Source organism: Xenopus laevis, chromosome 2L, assembly GCF_017654675.1.
Source record: "Xenopus laevis strain J_2021 chromosome 2L, Xenopus_laevis_v10.1, whole genome shotgun sequence".
In the NCBI taxonomy this organism is placed as follows: Eukaryota; Metazoa; Chordata; class Amphibia; order Anura; family Pipidae; genus Xenopus; species Xenopus laevis.
Window position 1 is genome coordinate 20,185,879 of NC_054373.1, and position 22,738 is coordinate 20,208,616.

Consider the following 22,738-nt stretch of genomic DNA (forward strand, 5'->3'; position numbering starts at 1 on the left):
ATGCAGCTGGATTAGTGCCCCTCGGCACATTTCTGGAATCTATCAGGGAATTTAAGATTACTTTGCCAGGATAGGGGGTCTATCAGAGTTTATAGATATTAATAAATCTATCAGTTTTACCTACAGGGCTCTAGCTATTTCAGAATTGTAGCTACCAGTATACACAAGACCAAAGTTATAGTTCCCTATACATGTATGGGACCTGTTATCCAGAATGCTTTGGACCTGGGGTTTTTCTGTATAACGGATCTTTCCGTAATTTGGGTCTTCAAGCCTTATGTCTACTAGAAATGCATTTAAACATTAAATAAACCCAATAGGCTGGTTTTGCTTCCAATAAGGATTAATTATATCTTAGTTGGGATCAAGTACAAGTTACGGTTTTATTATTACAGAGAAAAAGGAAATCATTTTTAAAAATTTGGATTATTTGGATAAAATGGATTCTATGGGACATGAAATCAAATACACATGATGTTAAATACCTTCTTCTTTGTCATCTCTTCTTCTTATGGATGCTAGTCAGAACCATCAACCATTAGTTGAGTTTCTATTGGTCATCAGATTGATGTCAAAAAATTAAAACAATGCTTCTCTTACTCTTATTACTTTAGTTCATGGGGTTCTGTAGTCTCTTAATGAAGACAGCTTACTTTGACGAAGGAGAGCTATCAAACTGGTAAGCAGAGGCCAATCAACTAGCTGTGCAGCTCTCTAAAACAGTAAGGGAAGCTATACTTAATCTTTAATTCTGTCTTAGATAATTTATTCACAACATAAGGTGTTCAAGGTTATTCTTGATTAAATAAACAGTGAATGATCCTTGGAGAGATCTGACTGCCTGGTTTAGAAAGGAACACATTTATTGCTTTCCCTTGAAGCTAAATTGGCATAAAGTCTTCACAGTATCAAGGCTATAGAAGGCGGCTTTGGATTGAATTTCAATAACATGGTCTTTGTAATCAAATTAAAATATTTTAGAAACAACCAGGTTCTATGTATTTAAATGTCACATCCAGTCTGGCCAGTCTTTATACTTACTTGGCCTCAAATGTCCATATATTGCTATGTCCTAATTCATATGTAGCTGAAAATAAACTAATAGACTAAAATAAAGCTGACATCACAATGCAAAAAGAGAGATGAGATGAAGCAGAAGAATATAGCCTGATCACTTGTGATTAGTAAAGGTGGGCTAAAGGTTGGACAGGTAACGCTTGGCAGAAAATAGAGACATAAGATTCTCCTCTGCTCTCTATAAGTACTGATGGAATTATAGTTAATTGGATTTTAAGGAAAAGGTAATGGCACACTGGATGTTATCTGCACCATTAAAGGTGCATTGACTCTAGCTAACAGCTGCTAGAATATGCTTCTTTCTTAATAATTACCATTTTCCTATTTCACACTCTTATGCAATGTACCATTTTTAACATTAAAATGTTCTGAATATCAGCTGATTTTAGCTGAAGTATCTGATAGACTTTATTAAAATATTGTGAATTCTAACAAATGTTCCATCCATGAGCGTGTTCTTAACCAATGCTAGTAATTTAGATTTTATTTTGTGGTGTCTTTGTAATGACAAAACACAGTAAACTACAGCATAGGGAATTTATTAGACAAATAATTTTGGTTCCAGTATGTTTATGTAGAATGCCCAGCTTGCACAATTCATCTCCAGTACAGATTTTCCAGCAATTATAGCTCCCCTTTAAGATGACCACACATGGACCACAATTGCACAATAGTCATTGTATCATTCTGTAGAATGATTGGCTGGATATTGTGTCATGAAAAGATATGTGAAAGGCCAAATAGAATTGATCTGACAGATTGGTCCATGGCCATGGGCTGGATCATTAGGCTTAAATGTGGGCAGTTCAAACTTTACAGATGACCTTCTATAACCACCACATTGAGTCATCAGTCAATACATTTTTTGAGCATGATAACATAACTCTCTTTCCATGCAACCAATAAATAATTCTTCATAACATTTTGGAATTAAAAAAAAAAATCTAAAAAAGTCTAATAGCTTTTACAACCCTTCCTATGTGCAACTAGATCATTTGTTTAGAACATTCTATAGTGGGAGGGATGCAAGTCTTTATTACTTTAATATTACTTTTTGATCATTCTTTTTTCCAGTAAAGGTATGAGATCTGTTTTTCAGAATGCCCAGGACCTGGTTTTCCAGATAAGGAGTCTTTATGTAATTTGGATCTTCATCCCTTAAATCTATATAAAACATTAATTAAACCCAATAGGATTGCTTTGCCTCCAATAAGCATTAATTTAAACTGGGATAACTTACATGATACTGTTTTATTATTACAGAGAAAAAGGAAATAATTATTTTTGAATTATTTGAATAAAATGGAGTCTATGGTAGATGACCTTCCCGTAATTCAGAGCTTTTTATGTATCTGTATATCTGTGTGGGGTTTGCATTTCTGATTTGATCTTAAACCACTGAAACCACAGTAACATTTTTTCCCACAAACCAAACGGCAATAAATAAATCTTCAACCAAATGTATTTTAAGGTTATGGCCCTTATTCTCAAAAAGAGAGTGCACCTTACTGATTCCAATTTGCTTGTTGCACCCCTAGGGGCAAATTCACGAAGCGCCGAAGGCTAGCGTTACTTCGCTAGCGTTTGGCATTTTCGTTACTGCGCAAATTCACTAACGAACGCTGGAGTAGATTCGCTAGTGTTACTTCGTACCCTTACGCCTGGCGAATTATAACTACGTACGTAACTACGCAAATTCACTAACGCGCGCAGTGTACTGAACGCTACCTTTTACGCTAGACTTCCTTCGCCACCTCAGACCAGGCGAAGCGCAATAGAGTAGATAGGGATTGCTTCAAAAAAAGTTAAAATTTTTTCTAAGTCCCAAAAAACGCTGGCGTGTCTTCTACATTATGGGTGATAGGCTGAAAAAGATCGAAAAACTTTTTGGGGCTCCTTCCCCCCTACATTTCCTGACTCATGGCAACTCACCTATACAGTGGGCACATGTGTAGGGCAAAATTAATTTTTTATTTGATGTTTTGAAGGTTTCCCAGGCATTTGTAGTGATTGTACGTATTCCTCCATTGAAATTTGAATTTGGCACCGTATGCAAATTAACCATCGCTAGCGTAACTTCGCTTCGCTTAGCGAATCAACGCTAGCGCAACTTCGCAACCTTACGCTACCCCTGACCGCAACTTCGGATTTTAGTGAATTTGCGAAGCGCCTGCGAAACTACGCCTGGCGAAGTGCGGTGAAGTGCGGCGAAGTTACGCCTGGCGCAACTACAAATCTTAGTGAATTTGCCCCCTAGAATGTAGTGCTGTACTGCCTGTGTTCAGCAAGGGGCAGAAGTTGGGCTGCATATTGCTGACACCCAGAACACCCATAGTTTGCTTGTAACTCAATATGCAAGCAGGGGATGTCTTAGGACCACAACATGCTGGGTGGCCTTATGTCTATGGCAGGATTTAAGTATAGGGCTCCTTTGCACAGAACAATGAGATTGTGAACCAGGCGCAGGATTCAAAATACAGTATCAGACCTTAAAGGGCTTGGTGCAACCTCTTGTATGAATTTATATTGTTATTTATAAAGCACTACATAAATACACAATGCTGTACAATTTTACAGAGTCTAAACAAAACCAGTGTATAAACAGGTTCCCTCTTAGAAGAGAGCAGGATAGTAGGGGATTGCAGTAGTCTCAACAGGATAGGAAAAGGGCATGGATTAGTGTTATAGCTGTTACTTGTGAAAGAAAGGGACATATCTTGGCAACATTGTGTTGGAAAAAGTGGGTTTTGCCACCCTGACATCTGTAGTAATAGTAAAAGAGGGTGAAGGGTCAGGTTTGGGTGGGAAGACCATGAGCTCCATTTTAGCTAGGTTTGGTTTGACATGTTATTGATTCATCCATGGGAAAATCGCTAGCAGACAGTTAGAGATCAGGTTCTGAGTGTCAGAGGTTAATGATATATCTGGATTTTGTCTGCATATGTGTGATATTTAAGGCCAAATAAAGGCACAAGGTCTGCTAAAGAAAGAGTGCACAGTTCAGGAACTGAATGTCAGAGGTTAAAGGGCATGTAAAGGCAAAAAATAAAATCCAATTTTTACTTTCTTTAATGAAAAAGAAACCTATCTCCAATATACTTTAATTAAAAAATGTGTACCGTTTTTATAAGAAACCTGACTGTATGCAGTGAAATTCTCCCTTCATTTACTGCTGTGGATAGGAATTGCTCTGCAGGGAAACAATCATACTTATGAACAGCAGGGGGAGCCCCCGCCTTACTTCCCAGCCATGCAGAACTCAAGCAGCTTTGTTTATGACGATCCCTAAGCAGCCCAGACCACACTGAGCATGTGCACAGTCTTAGTCTTGCAAAAGATGTTTAACAAAGTTACAAAATGGTGACCCCCTGTAGCCAACTTTGAAAGCATAAATTATTTGTTTGATTAGGCTTGTGGTGCAGTAAGTTCATGTTTATATTTAGTATACAAAATACAGCATTTCTAGCCTTATTTTGTTTTAGACTTTACATGCCCTTTAATTTTGGGGTAAGAGAGTGTACAGAGAGAATTACAGAGCCCCGAGGAACCCCAACATTAAGATGAACAGGGGAAGATAATTTGTTAGCAAAAGTAACAGAGAAGGAGCAGTTATAAAGGTACAGTAGGAAGAAAACCAGGTTAAAGCTTGATCCTTGACAGGGCAATAGTTATATAGACAAGATGGGTCCAGTGTAGCCTTTCAAAGAATGGGCTTGACACATGACTGCTTATATAAAGAGGGAAAAATACCAGAAGCTAGAGATTAATTAAACATATGTGTAAGAGCTGGAGTTAGCACTAAGGGTGGGGCAGACTGTTTTAGTAATGGTAAAAATATAGGATAAGTGAGCAAGTTGTAGGTAGAACCGATTTATAGGTATTGAAAAGTGCATCAGGATTAGAAGAAGCAGTGAGGGAGGAGAGTATTGTGTCTGAAATGAGTGCTGTTGTTTTTTTGGACACTGTGCTAGGTATGTACTAAATTATATGTTTTAATGACTTTGTTATTCGATATTGTTGTAATTATATGCTTTATTAAACTATTTATTTGCATACCTTTTAGTGTCTGTACTAACTGATCACTGTTGTAACTTTGAGTATTTTATGGCTCTGTTTCGGTAACCCTTGGCTAAATTTGTATAAAGGGAGTGCCCTACATTAATTGCTGTGTTCTTGTGAAGGCCATCAAGGAAGTGACCTTTCTTTTGAGTTGCTGTACTTGTCCACTGTTGGAGATCAAAGGAGGAAGTTACATGGAGAAGTCAAAATGGTCAGGACTGAGGGGTCATCCATATGACAACAGAAATCACCCAATATTATTGTAGGCTGGACAGAACACAGAAAAAAGGATCACCAGGACTCAACATCAATGTAGGTCCTTCCAGCAGACACGTGGGCACCCATTCCAATTAGAAGAATAGAGGTTCCATTTAAATATCCAGAAAGTGTTTTTTAAAGTGAGAGCTGTGAAGTTGTGGAATTCTCTGCCAGAATCAGTTGTACAGATATTAGATAACTTCAAGAAGGGATTGGATAGATTTTTAGCAAGTGAGGAAATACAGGGTTATTAATAATAATTCTTAGTAAAAGTTGATCCAGGGACAAGTCTGATGGCCATCTTGGTGTCAGGAAGGACTTGAAATTGCTATTCTTTGTGTGGTTTTAGTTCGGAGGTGCTAGATTTTTAAAAAAGTTAAATAGGGTGTAGGAGCAGTAGTGTGTGGTATGGAGCAGGGTGGAAGATATAATAGAATGGGAGGACTCAGTTGGAAGGCTAAAGGAGAAAGATACCTTTGGTAGCACAAAGAGGAAAGACACAAGTCGAAAGAGTAATTAGTACATTATGCCAGTAAATCCTGAAAATGTGTTCTCAATTCAGAAAGACTGCTGGATCCTCTTTTTGCATGGAGCTCTAAGGGCTGCAATTTTGCAGTACTTGGCACTTCTGCAGTTGTGCCTAGCCCTTATAACTGAATTACTCTAAGTAAGTACTTCTCTAGATGGAATATGACTTGTTATTTTGCAAGTTTAAAAAAAAAAAACTCATTTAAGCAATTTTAGTAGTCATAAAAGGTATTGCAGACTCAAAGAGAGAGAGAGAATATAGAGAGGAGACGAGGGATTAAACTGAGCAAGAGTTTCTCCTTAACAATCAATTCTTAGCACTTCATAAAGGAGAAATATTACTCCATGTAAACAGATTCCCAACTAATCATTTCAGCCTCTTAGTTTTGCTAATCAGTATGCCGAGCGAGAAATTACAGCTTTCAATTACATCATCTCTGAGGCACTTCACCTCTGACAAAAGCAGAATAAAATCGTGAACACTTTAATGGGAAGAAATCAAGGCATAAATGATAATTTAATTGAATCTTTAAACAACATCTTAACAAAGGAACGGTGTTTTATGACATAGTTTAGTGTAAAAGAAAAACATATTTCTATATTGTGTGTGGCTGTTAAAAGGAAATATCTTTAATACAAGATAGGCACCAATTGTTTCTTAACCTAGGAGCCCCAGATGTTGTAGGACTACTATGCCTATAATTCTTCAATATGTAATGAAGTGTTAAGCATGCTCGGCTCTAAGGGTAGTAAGATATATTATGCCAGCAGGTAAACTGAATTAATACACCATTAAAAAATATCAGATTTAAAACCTCATTTAGCTATAAAAATAAAGCAGAAAAACAAATAGTGTAACATTGCCCTGTAGATTTACATTTTGTTCAAATGAATGCAATGTTTGGTCTTTGGCTGAATATGATACAATAGAATTCAAATGCTGTAGAACATTTCTGATGAAAAAGCCAGTAAGTTAAAGGATGAGATTATTCGATAACTGTGATAAAATTAGAACTGTTGGTAAAATTCCTGGAAATTATTTGGAATCCCAGTTCATTAATCGCCTTCAATGAGCCCCCATGACTTGAATGGATTCTGTTTTCAAGATAACCTTGGCTGTCAGGATTGACCACAGGTGAGTGGCTGACAGGTAGGAGCCTTGGTGCTGTATAACACGGGTACAGCAGGTATTTGAGGTTTTGATAGGCCAGAAACATGTTATGAAGAAGAATATTTTAAAGTAATATAACAGATGAACAAAAGAGAATATATATATATATATATATATATATATATATATATATATATATATATATATATATATATATATATATATATAATGTTCTAACACCAGGTCAGTGATCAAGGGCAGGCAACAATAAAGACAAGTCCGAGTAACATGCCGAGGTCGGGGCAGGCTGAAGACAATAACAAGTCCGTATGGCAGGCTGAGGTCGGAGGCAGGCTGATGGCAGAGGGTAGTCCAGTAAACAAGCCGAGGTCAATTTCCAGGAGATCCAACAGAGAGCAGGTAATGGGAACTGGAGCGGTGAACACAGACACTGAGAAGGAACAGGGAACCAGATGGAGACTCAGGAACAAAGGCAGGAACAGGGAACCAGGCAAGGTAATCTCAGGTCTGTAGAAATGGGAGCTAGATCTGGCTGTGAAGCTTAATGATCAAGCACTTTTGCATGGTTTGCAACAGGCTTATAAAGCCCCTTAATTAGCAAACTACTCACACCTGAGTTTGATGATGGAGGGAGGAGATGAGCAAACACATAAGGAAACCAGAGTCTCTATCATCATATGTGTAGAATCAAATCCCAAAGGTCTACAGTGGCTCAGTGAGGTAATACAGGAACTTGTAAGTATATAGTTCAGAGTTTGATTCCAGGTAGTTCCTGACATTGGTTACTAGCACCCTGGCTGTGAAGCAGAACCACCTTTTTGGCTCTAAGAGCAAGTCTTTGTTTTTTGTGTGGTGGAGCAATAGCTCTCCCACTGGTAATTCCCATATGCTTATGTTCTCATGTCATACATTCCCAACTCTGGGATTCCTTTGGTTAGGGTTCTGACTATTTGTGAGTTCAGAATTCACAGAGCTTGTGTCAAATAAACTTTATCTTTTACCTCAAGTGATCTCCAGTAACTGAATTTTCACGATAAACTTAATAGTGGGACTTATACCATGGAAAGGATTAATTACAGCCATGACTTTTCCTTAAGAAGATGTATACATATTTTTTGCATTTGCACACTGTTCAATATTCATACACAATTGATATTTGTATTAGATAAAGACAAACAGTATTTACAAAATAAAGGTATTGTGGGGACCCATACAGTTAATGTACACCTTTGGCTTTAAAACTTCCTGATCTCCCTAGTTGCTGCACCAAGAGGTGCTGTGACCACTTCCTGTCACACTTTGGTATAGTGATTGTGAAGGGGTGGATCTTCCTCTTTGGCTTCTGGTTGCTGACCCAGCTGGGGCACATGTAGTAGTCTTGCTGTGATTATCTGCTGCGGCCTCTGTGGATTGTAAGTACAAAACCTGCCTGTGGATCTGTCTTGGACAAAAAAAACTGTTCTATTTTTGTTGCAAGGACCTCCTGGCACCCTTGTATTTTGTTTTTCATGTATAGTAGCATTTGTGAGTTGTTTTTGCACTACATCCTTACTCCACTACTTCCACATAGCGAAGACCCAGGCTGGTGTGTAAAGGTGGCCATAGACATAGAGATCTGCTCTTTTGGCGATGTTGGCAAACGAGTGGATCTCTCCCCGATATGCCCACATTGAAGTGGGGCGACATCAGGCTGAGCCGATCATGGGCCCTAGGGCCCAATGATCAGATCATAATGCATCAATACGAGCGGTCGTATAGCGGGACTGCATACACGCACAGATGTGGTCGCGATCCGACAGGATTATTTAACCTGCCTGATTGAGATCTGGCCGACTTTCAGCAAGATATCGATCAGGAAAGCCTGTTGGATGGCCCCACACACAGGCCACTGCCGACTCGGCAGCTTTTATCGGCCCATGTATGAGGGCCTTTAGAGTCCAATTTAACACATGCTCTATACCTATAGCCGGACATTAACCCTTTTGGTCTAAAATAGCCCAAAACCCTGTTACAGTATCAAAGCCTTTTAAGTGGTATGTACCAAGTCAAAGACCAAAAGGAGACTGTGTGATCACTGACATCAGGGGCAAGCAGGGCTATGACGTGGAGATCACCATGACAATCAATGGGAGTCCTGTCCAGATTTCCTTCTTTGGAAAACCAGGCAGTTTTTACCAATACAGCCCCTCTGAAAACCAGGCTGTCCGGGTCAAAATCAGATAGGTGACAATCCTAGTGCTAACACAATTACAACTCCTTGTTGAAGACTATGGCTGCTCTGCTAAGCTGCCCAATATCTAACCAGTGCTTCTGCCACTCCTAAAAAAGGATAAAACCTTTATTCACAGGAACCATTACTTGACTTGGACTGATTTTCAGAACACATCGTGAGTGTGACATGCCAAGACCCAGATCTACATGACCATAAAGCAAGCTAAAGCTCAATGGCTTCACTGCAGGGTTAAAAGAATGAGTTTGGTCACAGAAATAATAGAATATTTGCAGCAACTCTAACACTCTAACACTGTGAAATGTCAGTGCTGATTTTTTCTATATGTGCCAAGTCATAATTACTTCTTACCTCCCAGTGATTAGGAAGAACAGTGTGAGAATGACCAGAAGTGTAAATCCTCCAACAGCCGCCGTGGCTATTACGAGAATCTGTCCTTGTTCTGCAGCCAGATCAGATGCTGGAACAGAAAGAGAGGAACAAGCTTTCAGTTCAGTGGGTTAACAAATTGTTTCTTTAGTAGGAATTATTGTTTTCCTTCACAGTGGTTGTAAATGTAAAACATCAAAACGGCAGAGTAGACTTTTCTAAAGGGGAACTGTCTGAGATTAACGAGGTACCCCCACAGGTTTAAATAGCAGTTGGCCCCAAGCCCATACATTTCTTTTTTGTAAACCATATATCTGTCCACATTCAGAAGTTTACATCAAATTGTAAGAAATATTGTAACAGTTTAAGTAAAGAACCCTGGGTGAAAGCTGGGGAATTCTCACCAGAACCAATCTTCACAGAAACAGTGATAGGGGATGAAAGCAAACAGGCCACCAACATTGGATGAACCCCAACAAAAAAACACTGTAAAAACCCTTGGTAATGTTACTACAACCATCATCGTAGGGCCAATAACAAGAGTTGTGTATGCACAGACAAACCAGTGACCAGAGTGCCTAGAGTAGTAGAACATGATGGGCTTCCAGTGTACATTATAAATATTAATGTTTTGGTCTCTTTGTCTACTACTTGGTCCAATGAGCCATGATTATTGACTCACATCTCTAACTGCCTCCTAGCAAATAACTGGATGAGCCAGCTCCACTTCAAACTCAACATATATATATATATATATATATATATATATATATATATATATATATATATATATATGCCAACTAGACGAATACAGCCTGCTACTAACTGACTTCACTAACTCCCATCCCTCCCCACTACAGTCTGTATTACACTGCTGCCAGAATTCTCCTCCTCTAAGAGAGTATAGCCTCTCTCCCCCGCTGAAGTCTTTATCATGGCTTCTCATACAACAAAGAATAACTTACCAACTCATAAAGCATAACCTTCAAAGCTCTCCATTCCTCTGCACCCTACTACATCTCCTCTCTTGTGCCTCAATACATTCCTGGCTGACTACTCCACTCTTCTCACAGCAACTACTTGGTTGTACCCCACTACTATCTGCTGTTTCCTGCCTTAAACTCTCCTGTCTTGCTGATTCTTACATTTGGAATGACAACTCTGAATTCCTCCGGTAAGTATCCTCTCTTAGTTTCTTCAGAACAAAACTCAAGACTGTCTCTTGGATAACTCTTGCATAACAGCCCCTGGGAACTGGAACTTGCAGCTTTGTAGCTATTTATTATTGTACGTTGTGTTAATTATTGTAATGGTGCCCAGTTTGTTCTATTAATTTATTGCTGTGCTGTGAACTGCTTCATGCATAAGTACCACTATATATATATATATATATATATATATATATATATATATATATATATATATTTATATATATACATATATATATATATATACATTTCTTGGTGTACAATGAGGCCTGGTAATCAGTACTATGACTGTTGCATGGAATTTAGACTTTGTATTAACACAAGCTATAAAAAATATCTTGTTGCAATTGACTGTTCTTGTTTTTCAAATGTAACTATTCTGCTGCAAACTTTTTGGATTAATGATGTTTTTATAGTTTCATTTTCATTTCATGACACCCTGTATAGGACAGGAAGCGGCTTGTACAGTTGCTCCATCTGTTGTTCTTGGTTCTGTCAAAAAATCTGAAATGTATAATGACTTTAGAACGAAATAAAATATTTTTAAGCTTCAGAGTTAAGAAAGAGCCAACTATCGGTAACAATGCTCAGGAGTTTTAAAAAAAAGAATTGTAATGTTTGAAATTGCTGCTCTTTTGACCTCATGGTTCTTATCATTGCACAACTGACTTGGGAATTGGAGTTACTTAAGGCTAAAATTGCTTCTCACGAGGAAGCAGGTTATAAAACTCTTGCTGAGCATCTCAAACCAGAACTTTCTTTGCAAAGTCAGTTGTTACTTGTGACTTTAGAAAAGCACATTTTAAAGGTTTGCGGCATCGCTGACTTTTTTTTTTAATAACTATTCATCTTAGATTAGGTTTAGACTCAGCATTTATGACTCCACTTACAGCCACTAGGAATTAAGATCATTATATATAATAATTGAATGTTCAAGGGGGGCTAGAGGAGGTCTGGTTACCTATAGTAATTAACTTTGTATTTTCTAGTTATCTTTATTTTATTATTTTTTTCACCTCCAAAGCGCAATGCAATAATGATTCTGGGTCTCTGACCCCATCAAGCAGAAATCAGACTGACTAATATATTATTGCTTAATGTTTATCTTTCCATTCATGTACTTGCCTACTCAGACTTCATTATAACATTCACATGAATGCCTGGATACAAGGGGTCAGTGACCCTAACTCTCAGACAGCTGTTAATGTGCTAAACTGGACAGCCGTAGAAAAAAACACATTTCATAATTCAAAAAAGTTCTAAATAAGAAAGAGAAGAGTAAGAGCGAATAATATGTTAAATAAACTGCAAAATAATTGTAAAAAATGTATCTCATATTGCCTATATAAGCCGTGATAGTATATTTTAAAAGATAAATGTGCAATATGTTTAGTGATAACAATTGGTCTCCCTGTGGTTGTTTCACCTTTAATGACACATCCTGTCCATGGACAATGTCCAGCACTTACAGACACAAGGGACCGTTGTATTAAATATCTGTCCTAATCTGGCATTAAATACAGAGGTCAAGACTATTTTGGGACCCTTGGTGCTGCTTCCTCTGTTTTATGAATAAACCAGAATAAAGGAGTTTGAAGGTTTGGGAGGAACATAAACACCTACTGATAGTTTCCATAGTATACGAGTTGACCAGTTCAATCATGGACAACCCCTAAATAGAATCTCCCACCTGAAGATGCATCTTAATTGGACAACATTTAGGGGCTTATTTATCAAAATACATATATTTTTGAGTATTTAAATTAAAAAAGTCTGACCAAACTCGAATCCACGTTGTGACTTTATTTAATAATAAAAAAAGCACTTTTTAATTGGATCGGGAGTTTTTTCCCGAATCTTTATATATTTTTCAGGCTTTTTCTTGAAAACCCGAATTTTTTCAGATTTCTGCCAGAAAGGCCCAAAATAGTTGGATATTCTGGCTAATTCTAGCAAAGAATGTGTATAAGAAACGGATCCGCACACACGCTGATTAATGCAGTCGGGGAATATCCCTTTTTATTCAGCCACCAAACATCAACGTTTCGGGGGGGAGCACCCACCCTTCACCTTCATCAGGATGTGGGTGCTCCCCCCCGAAACGTTGATTTTTGGTGGCTGAATAAAAGGGGATATTCCCCGACTGCATTAATCAGCGTGTGTGCGGATCCGTTTCTTATACACATTGGTTGCTAAGGGACCCGGCCGGGTGTGCGGTAGGAGAATTACGTTGTAATTCTAGCAAAGACCTAAGAAATTTCCAAATAGGATAGGGACCTCTTCCATGGACTTATATACAACCATGGTAGGTCTGAGATGCCAGATTTTCATATTCTGACTCTTTCCATCCTCGGGGTATAATAAATCTCTAAAAAATTCAAGTCTCTTTCCCACAAAAAATTTGGATTTTATAGTAAAAAAAAAACTAAATTTTTTTGAGTTATTGTCATTCAGACTTCATTAAATAACCCCCTAGTTTAGTTGACTGTGACTTTAAACTCATAACCAGCAGTAGTAAGCATACTTTCCCTAATGGCCAAACATTTGTAGAAGTTCTCAACTATTTACTTCACCAGGGATTGCTTGAACCAATATTTGCTTGGCTGAATGTTGTGAAGCAAATATTTATAAGCTGTGGATCAAACAGGCGAGCAGCTTGCATACTTATGAAACGCTTCAACTAGCAAAAAAAAAAAAAAGAATGAAAATAAAAAAAAAGTCAAAAATAAAAAAGATGTAAGTTTTATACTATTGATTTTAAAACAGCCTCATAGTCATGCAGGATCAGCTATTTATACATCTGCTCTATAATGTACTATTAATAATCACTTTTTGCCATTTCTGGCTGCTCCCAGTAATGATACATCTAACTGTGGGGAATTATTGAGGCAGCACAAATTGCGTTCCGGAAAGAACCTTGAAGTTACTGTTGTTCAAAAGTCATTTCTGCTGAACCACTTCAATTTTAATAAAGCCAATAGTTTATTTGGGCATCTAGATGCAACTCAGCAACTGTTGTCTGCATCATATATTCATCTTTTTAAATCAGGGAAGCGAGACTCGCAGCATACCAGCTGCTCCATTCTGCAAAGCCCAAGCTGTTGACTGGCTGAGAATGCTGGGAGCTGCAGTTTATGGCTGCTGGAGTACAAATTATTTCAGCAAAGCATAAGAAATATACTTTGTTCCATAGCAACATTCACACAAATACTTAAAGTTTAGCATTTGGTTTAAATTGTGAAAGGTCAAATAAATACAATTTATTACATGTCTATATGAAAAGGGCAGACCAGTATAATCCTCAAATGTTTAGCTCATATACTTTTGTCAGATACAACCTATAAACACTAAGGGGCCTATTTATCAATGGTCAGATTTAAAAAAAAAAAAAGTACGAACAGAAAAGTATGCTGAATAATGCGCTCAAAAATATAAATATCTCGAAAACTTCTAACATTTCTTGTTTTCGGACAATTCCTTAAGATAAAAAATCTGAAAACCTCTAACAGTCCGAATTGATTTACCATATATACTCAAGTATAAGCCGACCCGAGTATAAGCCGAGGTACCTAATTTTACCTACGAAAACTGGGAAAACTTATTGACTCTAGTATAAGCCTAGACACAACTACAGCCCTGTCTCCCAGCAGCACACATTCTGCCAAAGCGACCCCCCCAGCGATCAACCGGACTTCTTTGCAAAGTTGATGGTGACAGAGAATTGCCAAACGGATTACTTTGTGCATTGTCCCACTGTCCCAATACCATGTGCAGAGGGTGCTGTGTGATATTGCCATCACTGTTCATTTTTCATATAACCAACAGAGGGCGCTGTGTGATATTGCCATCACTGTTAATCCTTCATATTACCAACAGAGGGCGCTGTGTGATATTGCAGTCACTGTTATTCTTTAATATAACCAACAGAGGGCGCTGTGTGATATTGCAGTCACTATTTATTCTTTCATATAACCAACAGAGGGCACTGTGTGATATTGCAGTCACTGTTAATCTTTCATATAACCAACAGAGGGTGCTGTGTGTTATTGCAGTCACTGTTAATCTTTCATATAACCAACAGAGGGTGCTGTGTGATATTGCAGTCACTGTTATTCTTTCATATAACCAACAGAGGGCGCTGTGTGATATTGCAGTCACTGTTATTCTTTCATATAACCAACAGAGGGCGCTGTGTGATAAATCAACTTAATAGTGTGGTTTTGTAGAAAGTGAGTTTCTTTTTCCATAAATTAATAAACTTTTTTCAATTCTAGTTTTTTATTGATATGCTAAGCAGCCAAGAAAAGTGAATTTAATTATTGCTTGTGTGATCAAGTTTTGGAAAAACTCAGGTTTGAAGATTAGTAAAATTTTCCTCCCCCACCCGTCTGAAATAAAGTACACCCTATTTCTAAAACATTTACCCCCATATGTAGTAAAAGGTACTCATTTTGCCCAAGACCAGTAACCAATATCAACCAATAAGATGTTTGCTTTTTACAGGTCATCAGTAAATGCTGCTTGCTGATTGGTTGCTATAAATTACTGCTCCTGGGCAGACTTACCCCCATATGTAATGAAAGGCATTAAGTTTGCCCAGATGCAGTAACCCATAGCAACCCATAAGATGTTTGCTATTAAGCAGATGACCTTCTTAATGCTACCTAATTAATGCTACCTGTTGATTGGTTGCTTAAAAGTTAGTGTCTGTTTTTACATAACCCCATTAGTGTCTTTTATTACATAATTAAATTACCACCTTTCTACAGGTAATAGATTCCTGAAGTAATTTTTGTTATCTGTTACATTAGTCATAGCAACAAATCAAACATTTCCTTGCAGTAAACTGTTTTCTGGTTGGTTTCTATGCATTACTGCACAGGTCATATTCTGACCAGTAGGGATGTCGCGGACTGTTCGCCGGCGAACTTGTTCGCGCGAACATCGGCTGTTCGCGTCCGCCGCAAGTTCGCGAACGTCGCGCGACGTTCGCCAATAGGCGTTCGCGTCAAAATCGTTCGACCATTCGACCATTCGATCGCTAAAATCGAAGGATTTTCGTTCGAATCGAACGATCGAAGCCATTGGATTGAATGAAATCATTCGATCGAATGGCTTCGATCGTTCGATTCGAACGAAAATCCTTCGATCGAACGATTAAAATCCTTCGATCGTTCGAATCGAACGATTTTCGGATGTTCGAAGTTCGCGAACTGTTCGCGAACTGTCCGCATTTTTTGCCGGTGTTCGCGAACGGCGTTCGCGAACACATTGTCGGCGGTTCGCTACATCCCTACTGACCAGTCAAATCACTGGTAAGCCAAGATTTACTGCTAGAAAATATATACTTTTCCATGGATGTAATTTAAATTCCTTTCTTAAACAAATCAGGGTTTGCAAGGATTTCGGGTATTTAAGAATTAAAATACATTTTGTAATAATATCATTAAATAAACTTACTCTCGTCTCCAGTTTCAAATTCAAACTTGTGGCTGTAGCCGCTGTACCCTGCAGTAGTGCGGACTCGGATGTGAAATGTGTACTTGGTGGCCGGCTTGAGGCCTGTGATAATAACACTCGGAGCTTTGGATCTTGTAGAGGAATAGCTGAGCTGCTCGTGCTCCTGAAGACAAAAAGAGATACATTTTGTTACAATACTGAAGCCCAAAAATCTGTGTAGTTCTAGTTTAGACACCCAGCTTTAGCCATTTGTGAAATGGGCAATGTGTCTATGTGACAAAATGTTTTTTTACAATGTCATTTTTCTTTTACCAGTTTCGGTTGTAAAACTTTGCCCTAAACCGGAGGCATGAAATGATTGTCTGGTTTAGAGTATAATATGCGAAATGATAAGAGAACGTTGATACTTTGATCAAATAGATAAAGATAGAGCGCCATCACAGGAATGAACAAAAAAAAAAGTGTGTTTTAAAGACCCATTTACTCACTTCTACCCGCAGGTAGTGCCAAAATGCCGGCGCTATCCGGGGGTAGTCCTGTTGGCGAAAGAGAGAAATGCATTGAATTTATACCAAACCTAAGAATTCTGTTATCACACCCAGTTAGACAGGTTATATCATATGATACAGGTATGGGATGCCATATTCAGAAACCCATTACCCACAAAGCTCTGAGTTACAGGAATCCATTTTAAGATTAAATTCTAATTACAATTGTTCCCTTTCCTCTGTAACGATAACTGTACGTTGAACTTGATGGTGACTAAGCAGCATGAATCTATATTGATGGCAGAACAATCCTATAGGATTTATTTAAGGTTTAAATGTTTTTTAAGGCATGGTGATCCAAAACCACAGGTCCGAATAGTTCCGAAACAATATGCCCATGTCTTTTTTTAGTTTTTTTCTGCTAATGGTGCAAAAAAAGGTATTCTGCTTATCAAAAATACCTATTTATAAATACATATACATACACTATACATATTTATAAATAGTGACGGGCGAATAAATTTGCCAGACACAAATTCACGTGAATTTCCATGTTTTGCCATAAACAATTCGCCGGCAAAAAATCCACAGTGTCAAAAACAATTGGTGAGTGTCAAAATTGGCGCGCACATAAAAATTTACGTGTGTCAAAATTCTTTGGACGCCCATTGACTTTAATGCATTTGGACCGAATATTCGCTTGCCTCAAAATTATTTTGAGGCCCATTGACTTCAATGCCTTTTCGCGCACAGATTCGCCCATCACTATTTATAAAGCATCATCATATTCCTCAGCAAAACTGTGGCCAGTTTTAGGGTAAGACAGAGAAGGCATCTGGTCTGGACCATGGGCCCAAGGCAGAATCCTTGAAATAAATTAAATTCCTCACTCACATTGCAGTCCTAGCCTTGCCTTTACAAGGAACCATTCTTTTAAATACAACCCTGCAACCCAATGCCTGTGCGTGCCAACGTAAAACAATTTTTTAACAAGTTCGCTCTGCTAATAAGGTTCCTCATTGGGTGCATCCTAGTCGGCCTTTGCTGGGATAATGGAAGTTCAAAGTACAATGACAGCTGGTGACCTGCAGGCTGCATATGGTATGTATAAAGTTAGAATATCTCAAAATTATTAGTGACTGTAATATGTCATTTGTTTTTTAAAAAAACAAAACAAGCTCCATCTGTTTTTGGAGTTTATTTTTAGAGAGCTAATACATTAGACTAAACCAATATCAGTGACTGCAACATTTACATTAAGGGGTTAATTGAGTAGAAAATGGAAAAAAAAAATGTTTATGATTAAAAATATGAAGCAACATTTGTTTCATACTTAAATAGGGCTTGGGGACAACACATATAGAGCCAGAATGTGACCCATTTTAATATAAATTCCAATTTACAGTATTTAAATGCTCCATTGTTCAATTTATCACTTTATAAGGGTCATTTATTGCTGAATGCTTCACCTCACATGAGATTAACAATGCAGTCAGTGTTATTTTCATGCTGAAAGCTCAGGTCCTTTCTCTACATTTTGGACCATAGCACTCCTTTCAAGGACCTGTGATGTGTGTGGTAACGGTGGGACTAAGTACAAAGTGCAAATATCATGGATCATTGTCCTGTTTTTTACACTTTGCATCCTGTCCCCTCTGTTCATAAATGGCACCTCATATCTCAACATTTTCAATGGATGTTTTCTTCCATAAGCAAACTTTCAATTTAAAATTTACCAGCTTAATAACAATGCTAGCAACCGTAGTTCCCAACAACTGGAAGGCACATTTGTACTCTTTATTAAAGGGATGCTGTCACAGGAAAACATGCTTTTTTTTTTTTTTACAAAACGCATCAGTTAATAGTGCTCCTCCAAAGAAAAACCCAGCACTGAAGTTAATTTTTTATATTTCATTTTGATATTTTATGTGGGGCTAGACATGTTCTTCATTTCCCAGGTGCCCTCGGCCATGTGACTTGTGACTTGTGTTGATACACCTCAGTCACTCTTTTCTGCTGCACTGAAAGTAATATCAACCCCCCCCAGCAGCCTATCAGCATAACAATGGAAAGATAACAGGATAACAGCTCCTTGACATTTGTAGTAGTAAAAGTGACTCATCCAGTTGCATTGAGTAGGAGACACTGTAGCTTATATCTGTACTGTCCAACTTATTACTTGTAGTTGGTCATTTACTGTAAATGTCATACTTTACAAATTTTATTTCAGAAATAACATTTAAGGGTGGTGGCACATGTAGCATCTAGGGGAGATTAGTCACCCAGCACCAAATCTCCTCTTCTTCAGGTGACTAATCTCCCCGAAATGCCTTCTCGCTTTCTAGAATTTCTAGAATGAGAATCGCTGGTGGATGGCACTGGGATCTGTTCAGCTTTCCGAAGTCGCCGACGTTTAGTTGTGAGGCTACTTTAGGCGACTTTGGAAAACAAAGCGATTTGAGTGCCATCCCCATGACGCTTCACATTCTAGCCTGCAGGAAGGCATTTTGGGGAGATTAGTCGCCCGAAGAATAGTAAATTTGTCGCTGGCTGACTAATCTCCCTGAATCGCTATGTGTACCACCACCCTTAAAAGATAGAATGGATTATTTGCAATGCACACTGCATTTTTGTAATAAAAACAACACCATAAAAGCATGTCAGAATCCCTATAAGAGCATTCGTTTAACCTATAATTCTGTTCTGGGAAAGGTAAGGTGTTGTTATCCTTTTTGTGATGAAGGTCTGTAGGAATTTAAACATGAATTCATTAAAATATTAATTTCCCATTTAATCCTTCCCTCAATACATGATCTTAGTTAAATTTATGCAGCAAAAGAGCACCTGCAGAATAAAAAAAAAGTTGCATTGAGGCCTAATTAAGGAAACCGATTATAAAGATATATGTTTATATTTAATCAAGTCCAATGTGGTCCAAACCATCAGATTGCTTAGCACTGAGTATAGTTCACTCATAGTTCACTAAACCAGAGTGAATGCTGAGTGATAAAGCATCATAAGATTATGTGCTCCACAAATCTCTTAAGTACAGACGTCAGAAATTGAATCTCACACTACTGAAGCATGGCAACCTCTCACCAGCCTATTTGCTTCAAACACAAACTCATCAAGGCCATTATGACTATCGGAAAACGATTATCTTACCCAAGGAATGGCACAACCTGAAACCCAATGCACACTTAGATCTTCTGGGACTGCAGTAAAGTAATAATGGAGAATAACTGGAATGAAATAGCAAATGCCGGTGTATTCTAAAATGTTTTCTAGTGTGTTGTGCCTAATGCAAGAACCTCCACTGTTAAAGGAACAATATGCCTTTATTATTAGTTTCTTTTAATTTAAATTGCATCCAAATTGTAATTGATGCTTTATATTTCACATACAGGTTTTTTTTACTTAATCTTATTGTTTTAATAAGATATATGATAATAATAATAATAGGCATGGCATCTCAAAATGCTCTAAAATGCTTGGGATCTGGGTTTTTCTTCTAAAAACCATTAAAACACTAAAGGGGTTATTTATCAAAGTCCGAATTGATCTCCAAAAAAAAACTCAGACCAAATCCGCATGGGGTTTTGTTGGCTTATTTATTAATACACTTTCCCGAAAAAAATCCCCAAAAATCATGAAAAATATAAATTTTACAAATTTTGCATAATCCCCCCTCCTGTTTTCACTTTTTTTTGGATTTTTCATCCAAAAACTCAGATTTCTTATGCTTTTTGCCCAAAAACTCGGAAAACGTTGGGGTATTGCACGAAACCCAGCGCTCGTCAAAAATCATTAGGACTTCTCCCATTGACGTATATGCAACCTCAACAGGTCTGAGATGCTGGATTTTCTGATTCAGACTTTTCCATCCTCTGGGTTTAATAAATTTCGAAATATTCATGATTTTTTTTCACCAAAGATTTGCATTTGATACTAAAAAACCCCCACAAATTTTTGGGGGTTTTGCCATTCAGAGTTTAGTAAATAACCCCTAAATAAACCCAATAGGCCGGGGTTGCCTCCAGTAAGTATAAATTATATCTTAGTTGGGATCAACTGCAAGGGATTCTTTTAATATTACAGGGAAAAAGGAAATCATGTTTTAAAATTTGAATTATTTGTTGAAAATGGAATGGGAGAAGACCTTCCAATAGTTTGTAGCTTTTTGGATAATGGATTAATGATAAAGCATAAAGGTGACTGTGAATTAGTTGACTGCTTCTTGTTGCACTTCACATTGATGTGACTAGAGAACAACCAATGACAAGTCCCATTACTTTTGCTGGCAATACTTGTAAGGGCAATCAATACAACTAGAAGATTTATTAAAGATCTAACTGGAAAGTCTAAAGGTTTCTCAGCTGGACACGTTTAATCTTTTTTCTATTGATCCAATTGGACAATCCAATTAAAACAATAACATAAGCCTGAATGACAAAATCGCACAAAATCTGGGAAATGTTTCATACATATTTTTTTAAGTTTCAGTTCAATCATCATTGATAGTGAATACATTAAAGACTTCCTAGCTGGTCATGTTTTATTCTGATTCAATTTTAGTTTTGAACTTATTAGAACGGATTGAGTCATGATGGTCCTTTGTGTGTGTGGTAAGCCACTGGACCTAATATAATTGTTGTTTACTGGAGTCTCCTTTTTTATTTAGAAAAATATTGTTGTTCTAAAGTATTTACAGCTAAAATATTCTCACTTATCTGGATCTAGCTGCAATATACCTCATATCAAGAAAGATGCATCTGACTTCGTTCAGGGACCAAGATGATCCTTTTGATGAATATAAAGCAACCTGCAAAATCATCTTCTCAAATGAAGAGAAATGAAAACCGCTTCTCAAAAGTGAAACATTGATGGAAGGGGCGCCTGTACTCATAGCTGTTCATTGCTTTCATCCAAGATTGTGATCAGTAAGCTGAACCAGTTTTCTTTAAAAAAAAAATCTTATTAGGTCATACAAATATTTTTTTTTGTCTTAAACAATGAATAATGTATATGGCATTGTTTAAAAACTAAAAACTGAGAAAGAAGTGACAAGAATGGAAAAAAATGCTTGAGTTTTCCATTTTGTTTGACAGCATACTGCAAACTCTTCACCTTGGTCCTATTTTAATGTAGGGCAACTCCAAAATCAAATCCAATCTGCTTGTGCTTAACATGAAACAAAATTTGCTGGAGCTTGGAATTTCAAGATGAAGTGTGGGATGCCTCACAAAGCATAAATTGTAAAGGTAATAAAGTAGAAACTACTCCCCGAGGACCAAATTCACAGTCCCTGAAAGCGTTAGTAAATTTTCACATGGTTAGACCAGTACTGTATGCCCGCTCTGGTGTCTAATAATATTGCTTGGCTTTCAGACACATCATTTTTTTAAAAAAAATCTTGCATGAACCAAATATATATGTTTATATTTATTGTGTGCGGTGATCTTATATTAAGTACCAGTGTAAATGGGAGAGAAATACTGAAATAGTGTGAATAGAACATGATGTATAATAATAATAATAATAATAATAATAATAATGGTATTGCAAGCTGATGAGAGACAGGATCAGTTTCAGCAATGTATGTCAGTGATCCCCAACATGCTGCTCACTAAACCCCTTGGTTGTTACTCCCAGTGATCTCAAAGCAGGTGCTCATTTTTGAATTCCTGGCTTGAGGGCAAGCTTTTGTTACATAAAAAACAGGTGTACTGCCAAACAGAGCCTCCTGTATGTTGACAGTACAAATAGGGGCTATCAAATGGCCAATCACAGCACTTTTTGGCACCCCAATAACATTTTTCATGCTTGCGTTGCTTCCAAACTCCTTTTACTTCTGAATGTTGCTCACAGTTAAAAAAGGTTGGGGACCCCTGATGTATATGATAGAGGCTAAATGTATTCTGTAATTTGA

The 22,738-nt window shown here is 37.6% G+C and overlaps 1 protein-coding gene across 2 annotated transcripts in view; it reads right to left on the reverse strand.

Moving 5' to 3' along the window:
* LOC108707429 (ephrin type-A receptor 6) overlaps positions 1-22,738 on the reverse strand; it is a 431,367-nt gene that overhangs the window by 107,344 nt on the left and 301,285 nt on the right. The window contains exons 7-9 of one of the 2 annotated variants that reach the window (XM_041581590.1): positions 16,810-16,857; positions 16,322-16,484; positions 9,636-9,744 (exon numbers count right to left, since the gene is read on the reverse strand). In XM_041581590.1, the coding sequence (XP_041437524.1) occupies positions 9,636-9,744; positions 16,322-16,484; positions 16,810-16,857 (320 nt within the window). The remainder of the gene's footprint in view (positions 1-9,635; positions 9,745-16,321; positions 16,485-16,809; positions 16,858-22,738) is intronic. The other variant, XM_041581591.1, reaches the window with a different exon arrangement.